Genomic DNA, 24,362 nt, shown 5'->3' with positions numbered 1-24,362 from the left:
TATTTGTGCTACTTTTTTCTTTTTTTATGACATTCACAAAAAATTAAATCATAAAAAGAATGTTTCTCGTAGAAAACAATACGAAGACTCAAAATGAAGAAATCTATTACGTTTATTCCGTAGTAAAATTAGGCACATAAAAGTAAAAGTAATAATTTTCTACTTTCTTTAAATTTGAAAGATACACGATCGTCTCTTGATAACAAAGTAAGAAATCTAATTTATAGTATTTCTAAAGGAAACAATGCTTGGTGAAATTCTATAAAAAGAATTCAGATTCTAAAGAATGAAATTATATTCTGAAATTTTAAAGAATTGCAGCTCTCCTAATCTCATCGTTTCGCGTTAATTATACACGCACATAATCTGCGTTCATATAAATGGATATAGAGGAAAGATACAGAGGTTTGTGGAAAAAATTCGTGGACGGAGAACGTTACACAATAACGTAGGTCCGCATCGTTGCTCCCTCGTCGCTTTTTGATTCACCTACGTTCCTCTGCCATCCCTCCAGTTCTCCAGGCGAAGGTGGGGACATAGCAGGAAGAGTAGGAGGGAGTGGTGACTTTTATTACCCCGCCTGATGTTATGAATGCGAGCTGTACGCAACCCCTCTGCGTACATTCCCCGTTCACCTCGCGTTCCAACAAAGCGGTTATGCTTTTTACGATATGTATATTCGTGGTCGCGATTAGCGACAGCTATAAACCGAGAAAATACTCAGAGTTCTACTTTCTGAAAAATCCCGAAATGAATAATTAAATGGAAATTCGAGGAAAGCTCTCGAGTGTTTAATATCTTTTTATCGTCGTGTATGCTGTTTCATAAAGCATAGTTTTCGTATGTTGAAATACTCTTTTAATTTAACTAATATAAAATGCGACGTTCTACATATAATTTCGATTCATATTTATGGGCCAGCGAAAATTTGATAGATAATAATTTTGGTACGAAAATTAGATAAATATGTAAATAAAGAAAAGATCATTTCAATTATAGAATATTATAACAGAATGATATATTTCTGTGGAATATTAAAATTTTTTGGTAAAAGATATTGCTTTCCAGTGAAATATATATGGAATTTTGTGAATTGTTGTTTAGTAATTTTGAACCTTATGAAAATTTACAAAACTGATATTTATTAAATTTTACAGTCTTTACGAAAATGGACTACATTTATAGATTTGTATCTTAAGAATTATTTGTTGGATTCCATTCATATCTCAAAAAAGTTAATTTTGTTCTTTGAAATGTGAACAAACTGCTGGTTCGTAGCTACCACTAGATAGGGTCTGAATGAGATTGCATCGTTATTGAAGCTCCTCGTGCGGTGGCGAGACTCGTGATCGAAGTGATGATATATGGTTGCCGGGTTTCAGAGATGCAGGTGCAGTCGGACGGCGACGACGACTAATCGTAACGGAAATATTTGTATGCTTCTCGCCCCTTAATAACAGGAGCATCGGTCATGCTGTTCGGTGACGCTGGACGACGAATCTCGGAAGAATATTGCAATTTGTCGCTTCGTTGTACGATAAATTAAACGCGGGACCACTTGTTATCGCATCTACAACGTTAATTGGACCGGTCGACCTGGGCCACCGTTGCCTCTTGTACAATCATTGAACGACGCGCAATAATCTTCTGCTTTGCGGATTTTATGCTGCGTCTTCTTCTTATTCCACCTAATTGCTTCTTTTTGCTCCTTGATGTAAATTGATTCAATTAATTTGTGACCGTCTGTTTGCTTTTAGAAAAAGCGTTTAAGGCTGGAATGAGTAATAGGGAGAGGAGAATTAGGTTTTTTTTATTTAATCCCATTTATTAGCAGACGTTTAATATTTCGAGATATCGATATAGTATAATACATTAATAATAATGCATCTCAGTTCTTTTATATTGATTCTAATTAGAAGTATTTGAAATATAACAAATATAAAAATCTTTTCATTCAATTGCATTAAATATCCAAATTACTTACGGATTAATACATAGGTATGTATCCGAAACACTTGACTTCTATCACAAATTATTAACAGTCGCTGAAAGACATTTAGAGAATTATGGAACAGTATCAAGATTTTATTAAATATAGCAAGATAAAGAAATATTCGACGTACAAAGCGAATCGAATGGTTGATTGCTTATGCCAATTATAGATTCAGTTACGGTTCGATATGAATCTAACGCGGCTTGCCGGTATGTTCCGCGCAGAGGAATGTTCTTTGATCGTGCCGACATATTCTGCGATCGCAGCCTCCTACGCACCGCTGCAATTATTCCCTTTGCTCTTTGAAAAATTCGTAATAAACGAAATATTAGGGACCCGTATCTTTCACGATATTACGTAGGACGATATATCAAAAAGGGTACGGTTAAGTATCTCTGAAATTTCCCTTTGACAATGTACGGATACAAAAGGCGAAGGAAATGATTCACCTAAAGTCAGTTTCTTTATCGTTTTATCCTAATATTCGAAGGTAAAGATTCAACGTGTAGAGTAGAATTGTCTGATGCTTTGAAAATTTTAAAGCATGGGAATTTGTTCAATCGCTATATCTTCTTAACTATAAGATTTAATCTATGTATTTTTCAGAAAGAATTTTTCAATTTCTCTCTCTCTCTCTCTCTCCCTCTTTCTGTCTCTTTTTCTTTTAACAAAAATTGAAATTATCCTCTACCTATCTATCTAGACTATCGTAGTGAAAGGGTTAAGATAACAAGTCACTGAAAGGTGCTGAGAAACTTCCGGTAACACTAACGATAAAAGTTGAACATACAATAATATCTCTTTTTCCGTTCAAAAGTAAAAATCGTGTCTCTTGCCATCAATATTCGTACCGAACAATTGCCATCAATTTAAACAAAACCTAAATCTCTACGAATTTCCGCTAAAGCAATAGCCAAACACGGAATACCTTACCTTCTCTCATCCAAACTAACAAATCGTATTTCTTACCATCAATATTCTTTATACAAATAAAAGCCAAATATGTCTACAACAGCAACCACGTATTCACAATATGTTTCTTCCCAGGAAATCTCATCAAAGTGTACGCGATATCAGTCTCCCTTGTCAAATCAAAGAATAAACGAATACCGAAAAAAATCGTCCCCCTGTTTGGCTGACCAACTCGTTGCTCTCCTGAAAACGGGATCTGCATACACACGGGCGCGCTTATGCACACAAACACACATACATACGCACAGAGAGAGAGAGAGAGAGAGAGAGAACAGGGCGAGGGTCGCCAAGGCTAATTGAAATCGGAGGAAACCGCTCGTGACGTTTCCCCGCGGCCGGCCGCGACGAAGCGGCAACACAAATTTTATTACGGCGCGCCTCTATCCACTTCGTTAGATACCACTTTGTTTATCATTCGCGGATATTAAAATCGGCCTGGTGTTTCGTAAATGTGCATCACACACCCACAAAACACGAACACGTACGTACATCGTCCGATTTCCATAAATCCGTGCGACATTCTTTTTTATTTGTCTCTCTCCCTTTTGGTATCTTCCAACCCACTCTAGCCAACGTTCTTTTTTGGAGAACGCGGCTCTCGGTGTACCTACGGAACGAATTCGAGATTAAAATCCACGCTCACTAAGGATTTCAACGTTCGAGCGAACAAAACTCTTTTTCATCGTCCTCTGCGGTGGATACGCGGAATTATTACCTACATGGTATTTTTTCGCTAATTGCTGCGCCATGAACGAGCGTCCTCGAGCGACGGAGAATGATTGAAAACCGGGCCGGTAGAGATCGATGTAACGGCGGAATTATGTCAAAGCCCGGCCGCGCGTTATTAAATATAGATTTTTTAATCGGCCACGAGCACCGGCCAATCGTGATCAAATATTTGTAATTTTATCAGGCTTGATGGTGTAGCGTTCGAGCACCGCTCGATTCAATCATTATACCGACGAATGATTTTTCGGTATTCGTTTAGCTAGCTTTGTGAAACAGATTTTTAAATGCTTTATTTGAAGTTAGAATAGGCCATTAGAATGAGGCATCATTGTTTCAAAGTATCTTGACTATTTCTCTTAGGAACCCGAATCAAACACCGCGTTCTCCAAAAAATTCTATTGAAACGAAGGACAGAATCGCAGCATGTATCGTGGCATAAAAACGAGGGGAAAAAAACATATGCACCTTCTACGTGTATGTATGTACATCGTAGGTATACGCGCGTGTGAAACAGAGACAGATTCCGGATAGTAACCAGCCGGAAAGCAGGAAGAAGAAAGGAACGATCGCGAGAAAGAGGAAGAGCGATACGAGGCGGCCGGAAAGAGAAGCGACGGTTAACCTGGCGGGGGTGGAAGAGGGAAGGAGACAGTTTACCAGGGGATAGGGGGTGAGACCCCACAAAGGCAGTGGGGCTCTTTTGATTCGCGAGCTAATTGGAATGCCGCGGATGCCAACGACGATGGAACACCGGGGGTTGGGTTACCCCCTCTGCACGGGGGTGGAGGGTTCCAGGGGGTTCTTGGAAGTACCGGTGTAAGCCCAGGGATAGGCGGAGCTTACATCTCGCGCCGGGGGTGTAGCTCGAGATATCGAGGCTTATCACCTTTACCGCTCTTTTCTCTCCCTCTTTGTTGCTTTCTCGCGCGGCGAATTTCTACCGCATCGTGATTCCTTCCCGCGAAATAATCTTACTTATACTGCAACTGGGATACGGTTCGATTCAACTAAGTTCGATATACATAATAGAATGGTTTGATGGTGTCTTTGCAGGTTTTATTGTCTGATTAGAAGATAATCTTCTTAATACACTTCTAATATCTTGAAATAAGGGATAAGACATATTAGGGTGGATTAGTATGTAGAGCAATTTAATTTTGGTTGATATCTTGTAGTTTCTGTGGACAAAGAAAATTCCACGTTACCGTTGAATTATACAGATTAAGTGGAAGGCGAGGAAAGTGTCAAGAAAAGGAAAAGTTAACATAAGAGAGTAAAAAGAATAATTAGATAAAACATACGGTAGAAAACGCTGGTACAATTTTTCCTACTTCTTAAGGAAATTTCTAAGTATATCCAAAATAAAAGTGCAGATGAGAATAAACAAAAACTAACAATCACTTGTTCTTTATATTAAAGATCTTTATTTCTGATATATACTTACATTACATGTTATTTCACTTCCTTTATTTTAGATTAGAGTTGTTGGATTCAATTCATATTATAAAAATTGGAGATCTCATGAGTGAAGATTTTGCTGTATGATTCTATTACTACAGAGGCAGCATCGTATTTTTCACATTTTTTACTTCCAATCTCTTTAGCGTGATCTATTTCCTAAATGCGACATTTTTACCATCGTTTAATGTGTATTTGTTTCAACGGAGCAAATTTAAAACAATTCTAGTCGTTCGCGCTTCAAGAACAAGATTTCTTACTTCCATATCGGCTTACCACCTGCATAATCGAACCGAAACATCGAGTCGAAGGAATTAACGTTAGTTATGACTCTATTAACGTGATTATTGTCTAATGGAGGCAAACGTTGCATCGAACGGAGGCCGATTTGACAAACAGATTAGACAGTGGGGCATCTTTCATTCCCGATCGATATCACTGATGCTTCCAGCTTGATAGCGAAGTTCGTATGATTCTCCATCGAAGGTTTGCTTTCTTTGTGGCCCTTTGACATGGGTCGACGGCTAATTTATCACGTCGACAAAAGGGCTGCACGTAACGAGCGAATATTAGTTACCGACGTCATCCGCGTCAGATTTTTCCATCACGGAATTTCGTTGCCGGATGGACGCGCGGATATCCCGCGACGATTACAATTTTCTGCCCGTTTCACGTTGGCTGACGTTCGATTTGCTTACGCCACTTAGCTCCGTGGAATTTAGAATCAGGAGAGGCAGAGAGAGAGAAAATCTTACTTCAGCAATTTTTCGTAGTGGATTATTTTACTGATATCGAAAAGTTCTTTCGGAATTAAATTAAAACAAGGATAGACGAATATAAGATTACATGTGACGTCTATATACATAGTAATTAATTATAAAGGTAGAAACGAATGTTTCTAAAAATTTTGTACACTACTTTAGACTAACCACAGTTCAAATAATGTATCTATTCCTAGATACGATAAAAATTCACACAGTTGCAATCCAAATGATTGAAATGAATCCAAATATACTACAGTCCTCCTTATATAAAAAATATTAGAATAAATACAAAACATTGTACGAATAGAAAATATAATATATATTGATTCGTTAATAACATCTGTTGAGAGCGAAATTGAGATATAGAAATTCTAGGATAATAGCGTAGTTAAATGAACATGGCAATTCAGCGATTGCATGCTTCTTCCAAACCCTTATATAAATCTGAAACTATGTACAGGATTTCATTCCCCACCAATTTCCGCCGAAACGAAAAACAACAGAATCCCGGTTTCGAAGGGAAAGCTGGCTTCCTCATCCCACGGCGACCCGTTTTCCCGACTTTCGCCGCAATAAATAATATCCGCTTTCGACGCTCCGATATAATAAAGATATTAAGTTTAATTGAACAAAGCACGGCCTTCCGACCGCGGTCAGAGAGCGACAGAGTTTCCCCGCGTTATTAATATTTAAACAAAAGCTCAGGCGAAAGCAGCCGCCTTTGTGGTTCGACAAAAAGCTGCACCCCGCCCGTACCTTCGCGAATAAAATTACGGAAAGAACGTAAGACACGCCGCTAATTAATTAGTACCAATTGCTGCACGGAAAAAGACGATTCGGAGGAAGTTCCTCCGGGGTTTGTTCTTCTACCCGTTCTTAACCGGGAAACCAGTCTGTTTCCGGTTTATTTTTGGTTCTAAGGGTACATATTAAAATTTTAATCTTTGAAATTTGATGAATAATTTTATGGAATTTTTGTTTGGATTAGATTTTGTATTGTTTTACATTTTGAATCTTAATTACATTTTGTGACGAGTTAGGAAGTTTGAGTCGGACAGAGTTCCTCAAAAATTTGTTCTTGTAATGTTTTCAGATTTTTCTAGGATTCTTCTCTGTATTTTATTGTTTTTGACTTTTAAATCGTATTTTTTAAATTTTGATTAATTTTTTGTATTGATCTACTTTATTATTTTATATTGAATTTCACTAATTTTGGAAGAAACGTGAATTATGTTTCATAAAACAACAGATTTTCCTATTTAATTTTCGAACCTTTTGTAAGAAATAGTTTTTAAATATTGTTGATCTTCAAATCAACCTTGCGTGTTCCAATCCTTGAATTTCCCTTAAGAAATATAAATGTTATACATTTAATTTTCAAAATTTGTTATTTTCGAAAGAAACTTGGAAATGAAATTGGAATACACTGCGGGATACTTCCATGTCGCAGAACCATTATTCATCCATTACTTTCCTCTCCAACTCTTCCCAACATGCTTCCACTTTCACCAAATTATTCTTCTCCCTAGGAAAGTCTTAAAAATCAATCTAAGAGGTACGGAATATCATTTTCCTCCGATTCCTTCTACCATCTTCCCTCTTCTGTCAAACAACTTTCTCATCTAATAATATTTCAAAAATCAATCGCAACAATAAGGAATAATATGAGGACGAGGTAAAGTAGACTGGGCTCGGTGCACAGATTCGAGGATTTATTCTTCTTGCGAACATGTACGCGTACATGTGTACACAGAAATCGTAATCGAAATCGTGGATGTCTTGTATATACAGTCGATTTCGTGCCGAGGGGAACGGTGATATTACCATTTAGAAGATCGTCGAACACCGAAGACGTGAAGCAAAAGATTTCTTTTTCTGACGACCACGTTAAAACTCTAATCGATTTTACCTAATGCATATGTACATTGTGCAACTAGCGTTAGCCTCGGACAATACGTACAGTGTAACATCTACAAGACCCGAGAGGACAGTTACAAAAATATATATTACACAACCAGTAGAAGGGAAACGATCAAATAGGAGCGATTCTTTTCTTTTTTTTTTCTTTTTTTTATTCTTTGCTCTACGATGGCCTTTCCGTTGCTCTCGTGGATCGAGTCTCTCACGTTGATGAGTTGCAACGAAATGGACTTTGTTTCTACCTTGTTCGACACACACATCCTTAAACAGCGATACAGGGACGAATTCCTTATACGAAAATAGTCGCGAGAATCGCATGGAAACGAGGGAAAGGATTTTCGATCCTGAAATGTTACTAGAATGTTCGTGGGATCGCTTCAATGATTGAATTCTTTTCACACGATTCGATTCGATATTTTTTTCTCGAGTCCAACGCTTTTACAATCTTCTCGGTTCGTTGTTCTTCTTCTTTGATCTCCCGAAGAGTCAAAAAAAAAAAAAACGATTTTATTCGACGTGTCGAAAAGATGAACGCGCAGTACCGTGAGAAGTGTGCAACGACCGTTTCAATTTTTCCGTGTACGCGTCCGTAAGTTTTCTTTGGTATCTCGATAAGGATCGCGGATAGTCGGTCGAGAGCTTGTCCTGGTTTTGCTCTGGCACCTCGTAGATAGTTGGGGATTTTACTTCGCGGGATCTGCGCGATTTCATGGTGTATAAGGGCGACGGGATGTCAGTGGCACCGCAGGGATCCTTGGAGTTGTACCTTACGTTGCAGCGGCCGCAGAATGTTTGCTCGTGGTTCTCGGGTTCGTCGCCTGAACATTTGAAAGAAGAAATGGTAATCGATTAAAAAATTATGGCTTGCTTGAGACGAGTATTTTATCGTTTCTATTTTATAATTTACTATGTCTGTTCATTAACGTAAGTACTACAAAGTTTAATCAGAATCAAAATCTTACATTGTTTCATTTATGCATATACTAAACAGTGTATTTTTATGTGAATTCATATTTTTGAAAATATAATTTAAGAAGTACATATTCTACAGAAAAATATTTCACCTGTCGAATATTTTTTCGCGCAATTTTTCACTTTAAAATTTCTTATAAATGCGCAAAAACTTTCAGTATGATCCATGTATTCCATGACACGGTATAATGAAATACAAAATACAATGCCCAAAATTCCAAAGTATAACGATACAGTATCAAAAAGCAGAGTTAATTACAGAATCTTACCGATTGGTCCCTTGATAGGAATATTCGCGCAATCGTCGAATCTGCAGCTATTTTTCAGAGGCGGTTCGTTCTTTTTGCTCGACAGGTTACCACAACGATTGCACCTTCTCGTTCTGTTCAACTCCGACTCTATCAGCCGATCCACATCCGGTTTAGTACGGGCTCGTCGAGTCGAATGGATCAACGTCGTCGTGTCGTCGTATCGATCAGGTTCGTTTCTCGATGACGACCATTGACGATAGTTCGCAGGTTGCCGCCTCGGCGGACTTTTCAGCGACGTTCGGACGAAGTCTTCTTCTGATAAGGGCTCGGGTACCTCGTGCTCAGTCACGTTGCGGTAATACCTAACCGGAACTACGTTTCAAAATAACGACCTTCCACTTCGAATCGAAGATCTTTAACTTGCTTCATAAATGAAACGAGTCCCGTTCATCAAATAATTTGAACACTATGATTTGATTATTAACAGTGATATTCTTCTTCTAATGGTTTGAATTTATTGTTAGAAGAATGTCTGATTTTATCGTTATGTGTGCAGGGTTTAAATTGTGTGTATATAAATATAATTTATGAGCAATATAATATGCTTCGAAAATCTGGTATCATACTTCAAAAACGTACTAAATTTATTCGAATAGTGCGATGAGGATGTTTTCCACTAAAACTTCAAAGCGACACGTGTTTATGGAAGTGTCTAATGTAAAATGATGAAAACAGACGATGATTGTAATAATCAAAGGTTACCAAATTAGTAAGTAAAATAACACGGAAGTGTCAACCTCCTTAAGATCGAAACATTTTTAAAGAATTTCCGATCTTACCTGGGGGATGAAGGATGATTGTGTATCATAGCCACATGTTGCTGATAACGAAGTTTTCGCGTATCTGGCTGCTGCTCTACGCTTCCCCATCGCTGTTGTCTCAGCAATGCCTCTGTTTTACCTCCTCTCGGAGATCTATGAGTCTGTGGTGACCCGTCAGACTCGTCGTCTATTTCATCGTCCGCTTCTTGTTCCTCGTAATCCTTGTCCAAGAATTCAGCTGGCACTTCGCGATCGTCCTCTGCCACGAAAAATTCCAAGTTTTATAAACTTTCTCTCTCTCTCTCTCTCTCTTTCCATGTGTTGTATTTGATAGCATCACGAAAATTATAGTATGTTATTTGTATCGGATTACAAATACACACATACATAATTTAACTTAAAGAATTTGAAACTCAAATAAAATAAACCTGTAACTTCCTCTTCAACTTCTTCTACTATATGGCCTTCTATAAGATTTCCTAATCCTTCGTCGGTAAATTTCAATTTATCGATATCTCCCAGCTCATCGTCATAATGGGTCTTCCCCTTCGATGAAAATTTCGAGGAATAACTCGAGGAATGTTTATCTCGGTTGGGTTTAGAACGAGTCCGGATATGCGGTGCGTCGGTACTGTGGTCCGACGTGTTCTTCGGGTACGTCAGACTGGAACATACGTGACTCTTCTGTGGCTTGTAAGAAGTCGACGAGGAATAGTAGTTCGTGGTCGATTCCGGATTCCTTAAGAAGATTCCCATGTAAAAGTGTTTTTCCTAGCTTCTGGCGAAAGTTATGTTTAAATCGCTTTAGGAATAGAATTCTTTGACCCTGTGTAATAGTACACCTACACACAATTTCATTAATCCTATATAATATGGAATATTGTTGTACTTTAACCATAAAAAGTAAGCGAAAGATTAGAGAAGACATCACTTTATTAATATAAAAACCAAATTTAAATAAGTTAAGATTTGAATAGTTAAAATAAAAATAAAGGAGAAATGCTGTTTTATAATATTAACTCGCCCAGAGTTAGGCGAAATCTTTGAAATTCGTTGAATGAATATGTTATTCATAGAATATATAAACCATAAGAATATCATAAACCATAGAAATCTTCCATAAATCATTTATATAAAAGATACGTTTATTTTTATTAACTACTGAATTACGATGCTTTTTCTATTTCCTCTATTTTTTATATTCTTTATAAAATAGTAGCATTCTATTAAATAATACGTGTAATTTTAAAGACGGGGCTTAGAAGAATTACATTTCCAAATTTTCCTAGAAATCTGAAAGAAAAATTGATTAGACGTTCAAATACTCACTTGCTGATTTTACTAATCGGAAAAGACTGACTCCTCTTCTGTGTATGCCTCCAGCACGAATCAGGGAGATCCCTCGTGTCAAGATGCGAGTGGATGCATTTTGACTTGTAATTTTCTACTTGTTTCATCGTTAAATTTCGTCGTTCGTCCACAGCGTCCGGGAAAGAATCGTGGAACAATAATCCTTTCACTTCTACACTTATTAGACGATAATTTACATATTTCGTTTAAAAAATCGTGTCTTTTATTCCCTCATGGCGCAATGATGTCGATACAACACCAAAGATCGAACAATAAAATGAATTAATCAATCCTATCTTCCTTTCCAACAAGGCTCACGAATCCTTCAAAATCTTCATTGAAAATCCATCCAAGATCTCAATATTCAGAAGTAAACGAATCGTTTCCTCCTCCGATTACATCAATCGCAACATTGAGTTTATCTTTGTTAAACCTTCGTTCAAAACCGCACGAATCTGATTTCCAGTTTAATATCCTCAAGATCTACAACTTCCTCCACGAGACTATCAACGTTCTACGTTGCTGCAACCTTTCTCTTCATGTTCCACACGAAATCAATCTAACCTCAAAAGGACCGATCTGAAAGTCTTCGCAAGAATCAGAGACTCATCCGAGGGAGTTGGAAACGAAGGAACACTTATTTGGAAATACGATCGAACGTATTCGGTAGAATCCTTTTGAAAAATGGTCAAAGCGCGTCGAAGTCGCGAGAGAATCGTCCTTGGCCGTCGATCAAGCCCTCCTCGAACGCGAGCAGTCGAATATTTCTAAGATCGGAAAACGGAAGAAGCAGGGGAGAAACGAAGAAACGAAGTGGTGCTTCTCGATCGAGGAACGCGGTCTCTTTTCACCATTTGTCGGTCTCGTTACTGTCCTCGTGTTCCAGCGAAGAGTTCAGCGACCGCTGGAACTCGTGCACCCTTTGGCTCTGTTGCTCGTGATGATGTTTCCTCCACTTGATGCGTCGGTTTTGGAACCACACCTTCACCTGGGCTTCGGTCAGTCTGAGTGCGTGCGCCAGGTACAACCTCTCCGGCCCGACCATGTACTGTTGTCGCGCGAATTCTCCCTCCAACCGTTCCAGCTGTTCTGCAGTGAAGATCGTACGCACCCTCTTCAGCTTGCCGCCGCCGCCGGAGCACGAGCTTGAACCACCGTTCTTCGTCCCGCCTTCCTGACCTACGGTTCGATTTTTTATGTAGAGAAAAGTAATCCTTTCTGAATATATGATTTTTTTTATTTTGTTTCTTTTCTTGGAGGGTCAGGTGCGTGATATTTAGAGACTGATCACTTCTTTGAAATTAGCACAACTCGGGGTGGTAAAATTTCTTCGTGATATTTTTCTGGTCGATGATTAAATTTTTTTATCTGGAGAGCGATACGCGTTATATTTGGAAACTGAGGTGATTAAATTCAATTTTAGCAATTGAATTTATATTATTTTCTTTATCACATTCGGGAGCTGCAATTTTATAGACATTTTAAAACAGAGAATTGCAAGTTTTGCTTTGGAATTTTTCAAATTTTTTAGTTTATGATTCTTTGTAATTAATGGAAGGATGTGAATTTGGATAGTCTGTTTTCAAATATTGTACTTTGTGCCGCTGATTATGTTTACTATTCGTGATATTCTAACCATAAAGAAATGTAGTATTGTAATTATGTAAGTATTCATGCAATGAAACTTTCCTTGTACGATAATCCATGTATATTTTATAATATCTGTCATCTATGTCATAGGCGAATTCAAGTTTGTTATAAAACTTATTAACATTGGTAATTTGTAATCTGTGTCTATTAATTTAATTTTAAATTAGAATGTTAAATTGAAAAAATATATATTTGATGATAGGAGACGATGGGCAGCGATCGAATAATAATTGCTAAATACCTATTAACTAACGAGAATTTTATACTATTTGTCAATATGATAAACAGATACTTTTTAAAATACGATGATATTTTCCTAGTAATACGATGGGAAAGGTTTCGAGATGTTACAATGTCGATTTGCTTGAGAAATTATCAGAATTTGTGATATTCCTCGATTCTTTCTCAGGTTAACGAGAATTTTGCAGATCATGAGCACGATTGACAGCAAGATTTTCACCACAGCTATCGTCACGCTATTTGCATTTGTTTTTAGCGAAAATACACCTGAAGTTTGATAGAACTAATTTACAAAAAGCTGTTTTAATAATAATCTACCGAAGATTTGTATACATAATTGAATCATTCTTCAGTTCTGACTACTTTAATTAATTTTCATAATATACCTGCGCTGAAAAATAGTTAATAATTGTACTCCTAATTAAATAAACAAATAACAAATATAGTAAACGCGTTGTAGTGTGACAATATCCTTGACAATTAATTTTAATATGCTATTAAATAATCTACGGATTATTTTTATGTAATTGTATGCAATGAATCTAAAATTACAACCCTACACTCTACAAATTCAGATTATTGTATTCAATAAAATGATCAAAATTCAACTATCAGATATGGAGCTTCACGACTCAATGAAAATCTCTGTATTTCAAAACTTTAAAAAGATCAGGAGCATACAAGAATCAAACTTTGAACGACTAGAATTCATTCAATAATTTCACTTAAAATTCCTACGATTCTCCCGTCATGAAATTCATGCAACATGCAACAATCTCAAAAAACCACCAAGAACGTCATTTCAAATACCTTGATGCTTTCTGTACTGTTGCTGCTGACTCCGTTTCTCCCGGGGATTATTCCTCAAGCCAAGAATCGCGTCGATGGTAAACGACTTAGCCTGTTGTTGCTGTTGCTGCTGCGAGTGCTGCATCTGTGTGATAGAATGCGGATGTGGTATCTGCGTGGACAAATTTTGTGCCGAGAGATCGGCTCCCAACAAGTGAGATCTTCTCATACGTTCCAACGCAATAGCTTCCAAATCCTGGTTCCTCGGTTGCATCTGCATACTTTTCAACTCATTATGCTCTAATATCGGTGGATTTTCCAGCAATCCAGCTCCTCCTCTAAGTCTCTCCAGAGCAAAATTCCCAATGTGGCTATCCCTCATCCTATCCAACGACAGATTGAACTCCTTCATCCGATCCAGACTGTAATTCTTCAGCAATCCAAAGTCCTTGATATCCTTTTCTGACACAGCAAAATTCAAATCCTTGCCGTACCTATCGAGAGACAACGTGGCGTGAGCATTTTTGTGCCTGTTCTCGCGAAGATTGAAGAGCAAATCCTTGGCCGTCGGATTCTTGGTCCTGCACTGGTTAGTCGTTTCCAGAGACTCGTCATTTTCACTAGATCTGTCCAAGGGATAGGCCATCTCGTTTAAACTACCGGCAATGTAACCAAAATCCTTGCCTTTGTTCAGTGATAGTGGAAGGTTCCTGCTACTATTTTCAAATTCGTCGAAGGACGAACGAATAGAGGTTCTACCAGGTTCTAACCCTAGATGAAAGTCTTTAGGTTCAATCGCAGGATCTTCCTTTGACTTGTCCACAGATAAATTCAATTCCTTGATGCGTTCGTAGTCCTGGAAGGCTCTCAATTGGCTCTCCGAGTGACTGCTCTCGCTCCTGCAGTCGGACAAATCCTCGACGGTCAATCTTGCCGACGGATCGTTCGGCTCCATACTCGTCCAACGTATTCCTATTAGCAAACTCACTTTTCAACCTCAAAACTCGAAATCCAACAAATCAACAAATCAATCTTCCAAGTTCAACTACTTTGATGTCAAACAATATCTTTCTTTGACACAGATATTACGGCGAACCATACCACGAATCATCCATGTTTCTAAAAGTTAATGCCAGATTTTTAATCTACCTCGGTCCTGCAGTTTCCAAACAATTTTTCCGTCACCACGTCCACGTCGTCAAAGTATCACGTCACGAAGATGCAACTCGATCGTAGAACCGTGTTTGTCGCACCGACATCACAGTGCAAACGATTCCGACTATACGAGTTAGGTGGCGAAACACGGTATCGGCAAACACACGGGAGAGAAGGGCAAAACACGAGGAACCGAACTGGAACGATACGAGGGATGGCCTCGAAGGATGGTCTCACCGCGCTGGCGCTGAACGGCGTCCCAGGATAATGATGTCAGGCACGAGGATCACCGCTATCAGAGAGGGTTGGCGAGCAGGACTAAGGATATCCGGCTAATGATCCCGTACGTGACGAGGGGGGTATTCACCCGGCGGTATCCAACTCCCCTGCACCCCGTTCACCACTTTCCTGGCAATCAGTCCGACGTTGTGTTTCACCTCCGCAACCCCCAAATGGACCGCAGAATACCCCCTCGCCACGGTCAATATTTTTTCATTCGACCAGGCTAGCCTACGGCGGGGTTGTTCGAGGAATTCTGATTGGTCGAACGCTGCCATCACCATACAGCCAGACCACGCCTACAGGGAACATTGTGGGGGTTATTTGCCGGGAGTCTGTTACTTTTTTTCCACCCTCCACCTCAAACAATCCAGCCACGAGCAGCAGAAGCTGGAGCAGCAGCTTTCAAGGCCCGTGTTACACTCGTTCTTCCTCTAGCTGCTGTTCCTAGGCCTTTTACCCCCGCCCCCCTCGACCAACCCCCATTAATAAGCTTTCACCCCCGTGTACAGAGATCCGTCTCATCCTCTCTGACTTGGTCGTCACACAGACACAACTGGGTACAGGATGGTGAGGAGAGTGGTTTTGTAGGGATGAGAGGCTGTCTCACGTCTTCTACTCGGTAGCTCGATTGTCTGTGCTCGTCGACGATGTCACCGCGTCTAAGACGTTCCCGGTAATTAGGTGGTCGCGTTCTAATGATGATGAGGTCGTTTAATTTTGTCCCGGTGATCTTTCTTGCCTCCAACGAGCAGGATTGAGATAGTCGACGATGCTGAAGGATTCACTCGACTGATTTCGACGAGGATGATTTTAGTTAGGCGGCTTTGTTTTATGGAAACGCGAAATTTATATTTCTTCTGTCTTTCGTTTCTTTCTCTTTCATTTTTCAATCAAGAGGATGGAAAAGTGAACGTTGTGATTTTAAAACTGTGAATATAAATGTAGACGAATTCTATAAAAATTTTGTCACCTTAGGTTGAAAAATCATTTCTCCGCTGAAAGTTTCCATCGCTTTCATTTTTACTCGATTTTTACATGTAGCTAAATACGTAGTTCGTCACGTTGTTATAAAACGTGTTTTTGTAAACTATATGATCTATATAATAACGAACAAAAGATTTTTTATTTGATTTTTACTATCAAGTTTGTATTTAAGAATGTCGTTATATTATTCGCGAATAATCGAAAATCATCAAGTTGCTATTGTGCGCAGATCCTTGAAGAGCTAGAGCAAACACGGTTTTCCTAATTGCTCCTTTCCAGCCTGAATCTTCATCCGCAATCCCCTCATTAGACGTTGACGGGTATGCGGGAATTTCAGTGCCTCGGAAAACCTCTAAGGAGCTTAAGTTCAAGAGCAAGAGCTTAATTACGATAATGTTTTATGTCGTCTTGACTTTTCTCTCCTCCGTCATTATTTTATTACCTCCGTTTTACCTCGTTGCCAAATACATCATAATTACTGATATGTCAAATTATAGTTTAATAGTTAGCACACATATGATTCCACATACAAGTAATTAAGTATTCAACGATATAGGAAATCCTAACAATAGTAACTATCACGCGGGCGACGACAGACAAAGGAATCGAGAAGTTTTCTGGAAAGTCATTTTTAATTACCATTACTTTTATAGAAAATTTCATTCTGTGCGCAATTTTTCGGTATTTATTTATTTCGGCATATATATGAATATAAATATTACGATACAATATTAAAAAATTACGACTATGGGATATTATTTTAAATATTCTGTTTATAGAAGCAGAATATTACTAACATAGTGATAGTGAATCATTGATTACGGTAATAGTGAAATTGTTACGTTCTATTAGCATTAAAATTGTCTGGTTTTCGTTGCATAAAATATAAGAAAATTATTCCTGTATTAATTGCAAGCTTAAGCATGACACGAAATATTTTGTAATTTTTCAATAATTTAGCCAATATCGTAACAATTTAAGGATTTTTAAGTTACGCTTTTTACAAACGGAATAATAAATCTCGTTTTAATGGACGAAGAGTTCAGCCCCCACGAAAAGTTCCACGGAACCATTATGAAGTTGAGATTGAGCGATAAATCCGAAATTTACTTCGGCCGTGTCTTGCATATTTTAGAAACCGAATAATAGATCTGCGCGTAATTGCATCGTATATTTCCCGATGACGCTAAGTTCGCGTTCACCCATTTGAGTTGCTCAAGAAACGCCATAAAACTGAACGTTAAGCGCATTCCTAATTACAAGCATACTCATCACACATTACGTCGATCATGGTAGTTCAAATACATATAATTTTATAAATTTCATCTTATATAAATTTCATTCTTCGCCTTCTTTAAAATCTAATTTATTTTTCCATCAATAATAGACATTTCTCTTAAGGAATACCTCAACTCAAATAAAATCTACGAAATTTATAGAATCAATTATATCTCTAAAAATTGCGTTATAGAATTCTATATGCTTATCTTTAAATCTTAAATCTCTGTTATGACGTATAATTTTGTAACATTCTAAATTTCTTCAACGAAAGGCAACAAAACCATAACCATCGCCAAAATTAAATTTCCAAAATGTTTTCTAGTATTGGTATTTATTCTATTCCACAATTCTTAATCCAAACTTACTTTTCCTATAACTCAATCAATCCACTTTCCAATAAATAATAAAAATCATTAACCAGAGATACTCCATAATTTCTCATTGAAGTGCGTAAAATCTAACGAATAAGATAGAAATTCTCCAGAACTGTTTTACAAAGCACAATATCGTAAAATCCTTAACTCCTTCACCAAAGGGTAGGAAAATTACTCCGTTACACCCTAAACGCTATCGCTGCACAATTTCACGACTGTACATTTTAATTTCGATAACAACTCAACAACCCAACTTTTGCATCCGTACCCACTTACCAAGGCAACGATATTAGCAAACTCACCCTTTTGCAAGTTCTTGCCCTGTCTCCACTATGTTTAGAACTGGTAATTATTAGCTTTCGACTGGAAGAAACTGGAGACACAGATCGAATGAGATCAGCGACAAATGTTTAAATTAAACGATGTTGCGCGCGCGCGCAAGCTCCCACGACGACGCGGTGCAACGGTGGGGGTTGGAAAGAATTTCTATTGAAGCACCGATAACCCACCCTCTCCGTGAGCCCGGCCAAATGACTTGCGACTCACCCTTATTACAGGCTGAAATTTATCACGGAAATTTCGGAGAGTATTTTACCCGGATAATTGCTCCGCTTTATAAGAGCCACCCTTACGAGCCAATATAGAAGACGAAGACGACGATCCAGCGAGTCTCGTTCGAGCCGCCGACGAAATTTCCCTTCGTCTTTAATTAGTCCTCGTTCCACGAGCTGGGAAAAATGAACACGCTCGGATGAACGAGTGATTTCATCTTCGAGATTATGGAGCTGCTTCTTCAGCAAAATTCTTCGTGCTTTCTTCGGTGGTTTCGGAATCTCATTTTTGGACGCTTTTGGAGGAAACAGGGAATTATATGAAAAGGCAGATTAGTGGAATTGGTTTTGGTTTTGGATTAGTTGGATTGGAATTTATTGGGAGCGTAGAACTAACCATTTAGAAAGACCGGGGGAGAGAACAAGGCAGAAGTCAATTGATCAACTGCATTGAAGTCAATCAATTGATGTTTCGACAATTAAATGTTTATCGTTAATACCAAAATTAAGAAATTTTTAGGAAATAAGATTCAGTGTCAGGTTCAGCAGTATCAGTGTAGCTTCTCAGTGACTCATATATGATACGAATATTGTTAACATACCCATTCTTTGAAAATTTGGACATTTTATACGTCGATCACTACAGAAAATCTATATCACCCAAGACGTTTGTGATTATGCAGAGAGTGAGTTAGTAAAGATAATAAGTAGATTTCATATAAATTTCTCAAAGGTTCCTATAACTTTTCCTATTTTTTGTTCACGATTCTTATAACATTCATCAATTCCTTAAACTCACTTTTGTTAGTAAAAATTACTCCAAACTTTAGGTAAGGTACACTTCAAGCACAATACTTTCTTTCTCGAAATTTCCAAAATGGATCTCCTTACATCTTAGGCCGAAAATTCGCAAAACGAATCTTTCGAAATCGATGACTCTACAGAACCAACCATATAAATGAGGGACATCATCGAGCAATGACGGTGAAAATAGACTCGGCCGTTCTCGTCGATCAATCTCTCAGTTACGCATCGGCTCCTCGATCATCGTCGGGATCATTAATAATGCAAACCGGCCATTGGCAAATTGGCCTCGGAAATCCTACCGTGTATCGCAATGCACCGCGTAAAATCCGCAAATATGCAGGCGTACATCGCCTATGCACCCCCTTTTCTCCACCCTTTGCCGTTGTCCACCCTCTTTTCTCTGTTCGATGTAGATGTCACAGAGAGGATGCACACAAAACGGGCGCAGCCTCCGTTTCCCCGGCTGCTCTTCGGCATATTCTGCTACCTTACCATCCTCTCCACCCCTCCACAGGTTCTCATTCCACGCGTGATATTAAAGCCAGGGCAATTAGCGGTGGGGGTTGCTAGAAGAGAGGGTGGAGGCCGAGGACGACAGTTTCAGCCGGTTCTTCCAGTCACGGATATAGCCGTGGTGGGGCTGTCTTGGATATGATTGGCTGTCAGACGGGGTTAATCCCGGGTCCGGCCACACCCCGCCGCGTCTCAATCCACCTCCGTGGTGGCGATTTTGCGGCGCGGATGGCCGCGGGGGCGTACGGCGCGCGTCTTTCTAGACACGGTCACGGATTGATTGAGATCTTCGCCGTTGCGACCCGGTCGTCGAGAGGGAAATCTTGATGGACTCGCCGAGGAAACGTTCAACGTAAGCCTGATAGGGTTGAGGTAAGTGAGGAGTAAAGAGTATCGCGTAGCTCGCTAGCTTCCCGATTATCGGCTTGTTTTTGCGAGAGTTCCTGAAGGTTGAGAGTTGCTGCGTGTTTGTGATTCTTAGGGAGGTACTCTGAGTGTTCTGCTTTTAGCGGTTTTGAAATTGTGCGAATTAATTATGAAAAAGGGATAATTATTCGGAATAGGCAACTCGTTGATTTTAATGAACTTAAAGTATGTTATCCAGGTCAACATTTTTGAATAACTTTACCCTATACGTGTATATAAAGCCGCTCGGCCTTATTTTTAGAACTATAAGCAAAAGTATTTTTAGACCTATATACATGTCCAATTTATGACAGAGCAATGCCGCTCTAAGTATTACAGCTCACTGTATATACACTTCTCGACTGGTTCCACATTTTTTCAATACAATCACAATAGCCGTGTCTCATTATAATGAAATTTCGCGAAGTTTTCTATAACGCACATAAAAAGGTTGCTGGATGGTAATGAATTGTTCGTTTAATAGGGGCCGCGTAATAAAAGTGCTGGCGTAAGGAGAAAGGGAAAATGGAGGAAGAGGCAGGAAATGGAATTCAGGAACACAGGGGAATGGTGAGCGCTTGATGAGAAGGAAAATGAGGATTTTTCGTTCGAAAGATCAAAAGGAGGTAATAATCGTCCTAGAGTTAGTTTCTTACGTTAATACTGTATAGAGATAATTCTCCTTAATCTGATTTCCGGCCTATAGCTTCGTTTTGTTATATGCCGTTGAATTTAAGCGTGCAATTCTTCCTCCATTTAATGCTTCTTGAATGAGCGGGTTGAGCGCATGAATTTCGAATAATGTGTTAGCTATAACATGTATCCATTTCATTTTCCTGTGGAATTCAGCATGAGAATTTCTATCCACAGGAACGAAATTATAATTGATATAATGACTAATATTGTTTCCAATGTTACTAGTTAATTTTTATATACATATATTCCATAATTAATATTATTGTTGAAACCATTCACCTTTTCAAAATTTCTATCATCTATTAACACACTGAGTTATTTTACAATCTCGAAGATATATCCAACTATCGACAGCAATCTACTCACGAATATTTAATTAGTTCTGTTTTAACTGTTAACGTATTTAGATTTTTTACAATCTCAAGAAAATATCATTCTATAGCAATTTATCAAAATTTAATTATTTTTTTTTTTTTTTTTTTTAGTCAGTTAGTAGGAAATATTTCTATGATCAGCATGATTACAATATTTTTAGCATATCTTCCTTCGGCTGACGTATGCGTGCCGTCACGTCAATTACAGCACAGTAATTGCAGCTGAACATTATTTTCTTTAAATAATGGAACACAGCTCAGTACCTCAATCTCTGCGGAGCGCGTCTCACTTGTCCGTCGTTCCTAGACGTCTTTCGACGAATTCAACCACGAGGAAGCGTAATTCTACCTGTAAGATGTTCGACTGGACATTTTTCAAACGGAAGCAGACTTCCCAATCAAAGATCGCGCACGACACCCACGGGAATACTTGGATCAGGTCATTCCCAAAAGTTCTCTGGGTGGGACTCACCTCAATGTGAGTACCGTTGAATTTCAAATGCATAATATATTACAACACATTATTATCAGTATTTCACATTATTAACGCTATAATTTTTAATGCAATCTTAAAACAAGAAATCAGTTTAAGCTCGCTTTTTGAGAATTTTTAAACCGAACTCCGTCTCGCTTTTCTAAAAAAATATTTTCCTTTAATCTTTTAGGCACAATCGCTTGTTTTATTAATTAAAATTTTTCCACTCTTGCAAAAAAAAAAAAATAATAAAATTATACAATTTAAACATTTTTTTCGCTACGTAACTTCCACAATCTGTGATCTTGCAAAAATTGTGCAGAATATTCCAATCGTTTAACGATCATGGATAAACGCTTGATTGAATTTGTCATTCTACTCGAAACCAAAGGTGATAATTGAAACGATGATAGTTTCGATTGCCTCTCTGAAAATTCCGGTTGTGCCTATCAAATGAAAAATGATCTTTTAAACGTCAGCTATCGTCGTTAACAATAATTTTACTTAAATTGCTGGTTACATGAAATGAAATTTGAGTGATGACACGATTGTTATTGCTGTTAATGCAGAATCATACTTGACACACGCGCTCTTATCAGCATATTTTAGCGGTTAATATACAATGTTGAGGAAGGATGTCAGATTTCAGGCCGGAACAACGATATCATACTTCGGCGAATAACATCTATTTCCTTATTGTTATATTTATTATTTAATTATGACATGCATCATGGGTAAAAGAATGCGATATGGAGTGAAAAAGGGAGCAGTAAGTACGTGCTTGATTTCATTAGAATCGTAGTGATAATAGCGTTTTTCCCACATATGATCTCATATACAATATTCTAAGATCTATATATACCACGGTTACAAGTGATAGACATACGAGTACACTGTGGTTCAAGAGTATGTGAACACCATTCTATTTTTATTTTACTTTACTTTTAAAGAACCCAATCAGAATTAAACAAAAATTAATAATTTCGATCCAATGTTCGAAATTTATTTTTATATCACTTTTTTTGAAAGAACGTACTCAAAATTAAATTAAACTCCATAATGTCATAATAACGCTCGAAACGAGAACTAATTTCAAAAATAAAATAATCGCAAATAAAAATAATAATCACTCTTTTGTCAATTTTCTTCCAAATTACGAAGCATCCTATGTAACATCATATTTTCGTTCTACTTCCTTTAAAATGAACAATACAAACTCTCAATTTCAAAGTGGCGGTAAAAATTTAAATCCTAGAATTCGACAAAGTATGATGGATATACTTAATTGAAGTCTTCAAGGGAAGGAAATTTTTTAAGAGACCTTAATGTACCAGAGGAACTTCTACAAGTCCCATTTCCGGTGACTTACAGACTTAGTGCACAGTGTGTAATCTGTATAAGCGAACATTTTTTAAGCAAATCGAAATCGGGGAACCCACAATCGCAGCTGGTGGGAAGTCATGAGTGCCCCTACTCCGAGTAGAACAGCTTGCGACCAACTACATACTATATAGTACTTCCATTTGGAGAACATTCACGTACTTAGTGTGAGTGTGGCTCGAGCTCAGTTCTACAGTTTTGCGCGCGCTATTCACACGAGCCACATTGTACCCTAAACCCCGAACAGTCATAACAACATAAATGAAACTGTCGTATTTGAAAGTGAAAATGAAGTCTTTAATACTCATAATACGCTTAACTGTGCCATGAACTTTTACACTTGCTTCGAGTAAAACATTCAAAAAATCATAACGAATCCTGGAACAAATATGTTATGAGTAGTGAGAAAATTATACACCACTTTCTATAACGATGTTAGCCATTTTTGAGAAGCTGAAACATCGTCGTAAGAAGTCGTCTAAACGTTTGTCTTTTAAGTCAACCGAGGTTAGAAACATAGTGTCAGAATTTGAGAAAACAAAGGATAAGAAGAAGGTGTATAAGAATAAGTTTAAGTCAACTGGAATTAAAAGCAAAGTTTTCGGATATAGGAAAGCAAAGGATACAAAGGTTCGCAACGAAAAATATTTGTCTTCTAAATCAAGCGAGATCGAAAATGGTGTTCCAAAGCATGAGAAAACAAAGAATTCTCGTCCTTATAATGAAAAATATTTGTCTCCTAAATCAAGTGAGATTAAAAACAGTGCTTTGAAATATGAGATAACGAATGGTACAGAGGTGCACAATAAAGAATATTTAACAAATAAGAATTTATCAATTATGACTGATGACGAATATGACTCATGTGTAGAAAATTCTTTTGTTGGTATGAATTTGATGAAGAAGAAACCTAGCAAGGCTAATGATCTTTCGAGGAGAAGTTTAGACGAATATATAATTGTGAGTATCGAAGAAAAGCCTGCGACACTTATCACGAAGAATGTACATGATAATAGTGATTCAGAAAGTGTGAAGACGAGTATTGTCTCGGGGAAGAACTGCTGTACAGCATATAACGATAGATGGTACAGGAGGTTCAAGCAGCTAGTTTTGAGGACAAATAGGATTTCTCCTTGTGTGGTAACAGGGTGAGTGTAATTTATGAATATAGAAAAT

At 38.0% G+C, this 24,362-nt stretch overlaps 3 protein-coding genes across 7 annotated transcripts in view; 1 reads left to right on the top strand and 2 right to left on the bottom strand.

Moving 5' to 3' along the window:
• Nucleotides 1-7,810: 7,810 nt before the first annotated feature.
• Nucleotides 7,811-11,350, bottom strand: LOC122570421. The gene is made up of 5 exons (XM_043732710.1): nt 11,210-11,350; nt 10,309-10,619; nt 9,899-10,139; nt 9,078-9,421; nt 7,811-8,654 (listed from the first exon to the last, which is right to left on the bottom strand). Exons 1-5 carry the CDS (start codon nt 11,335-11,337, stop codon nt 8,344-8,346), a joined length of 1,335 nt encoding a protein of 444 aa, XP_043588645.1. The 5' UTR covers nt 11,338-11,350; the 3' UTR covers nt 7,811-8,343.
• A 720-nt stretch (nt 11,351-12,070) lies between these two features.
• LOC122570420 lies at nt 12,071-14,864 on the bottom strand. Its single transcript, XM_043732709.1, has 2 exons — nt 13,931-14,864; nt 12,071-12,409 (listed from the first exon to the last, which is right to left on the bottom strand). The coding sequence occupies exons 1-2, from the start codon at nt 14,862-14,864 to the stop codon at nt 12,078-12,080; spliced, it is 1,266 nt and encodes a 421-aa protein (XP_043588644.1). The 3' UTR covers nt 12,071-12,077.
• Nucleotides 14,865-21,672: 6,808 nt separating this feature from the next.
• Nucleotides 21,673-24,362, top strand: part of LOC122570433 (protein unc-13 homolog 4B) — a 38,803-nt gene continuing 36,113 nt past the window's right edge. For 2 of the 5 annotated variants that reach the window (XM_043732740.1, XM_043732736.1), the window contains exon 1: nt 21,673-21,809. In XM_043732740.1, the coding sequence (XP_043588675.1) occupies nt 21,688-21,809 (122 nt within the window). In that variant the 5' untranslated portion in view covers nt 21,673-21,687. Of the gene's footprint in view, nt 21,810-23,426; nt 24,335-24,362 lie in introns of those variants that run through there. The other 3 variants (XM_043732734.1, XM_043732731.1, XM_043732730.1) reach the window with 2 other exon arrangements.

The sequence above is a fragment of the Bombus pyrosoma genome, linkage group LG8 (assembly GCF_014825855.1).
Source record: "Bombus pyrosoma isolate SC7728 linkage group LG8, ASM1482585v1, whole genome shotgun sequence".
Taxonomy (NCBI): domain Eukaryota; kingdom Metazoa; phylum Arthropoda; class Insecta; order Hymenoptera; family Apidae; genus Bombus; species Bombus pyrosoma.
Note: the sequence above shows the minus strand (reverse complement) of the source record. Positions and strands in the feature narration are given on the sequence as shown.

What these genes read in the sequence shown, in the direction of transcription:
- LOC122570420 (XM_043732709.1), bottom strand. Translation starts at nt 14,864, where the DNA reads ATGGAGCCGAACGATCCGTCGGCAAGATTGACCGTCGAGGATTTGTCC. An exon ending in ACAGTACAGAAAGCATCAAG is followed by an intron (nt 12,410 to 13,930) that starts GTATTTGAAATG and finishes ATCGAACCGTAG; the next exon opens with GTCAGGAAGGCGGGACGAAG.
- LOC122570421 (XM_043732710.1), bottom strand. Translation starts at nt 11,337, where the DNA reads ATGAAACAAGTAGAAAATTACAAGTCAAAATGCATCCACTCGCATCTT. An exon ending in CCGATTAGTAAAATCAGCAA is followed by an intron (nt 10,620 to 11,209) that starts GTGAGTATTTGA and finishes AATCTTCTTAAG; the next exon opens with GAATCCGGAATCGACCACGA. An exon ending in TCCTATCAAGGGACCAATCG is followed by an intron (nt 8,655 to 9,077) that starts GTAAGATTCTGT and finishes TCAAATGTTCAG; the next exon opens with GCGACGAACCCGAGAACCAC.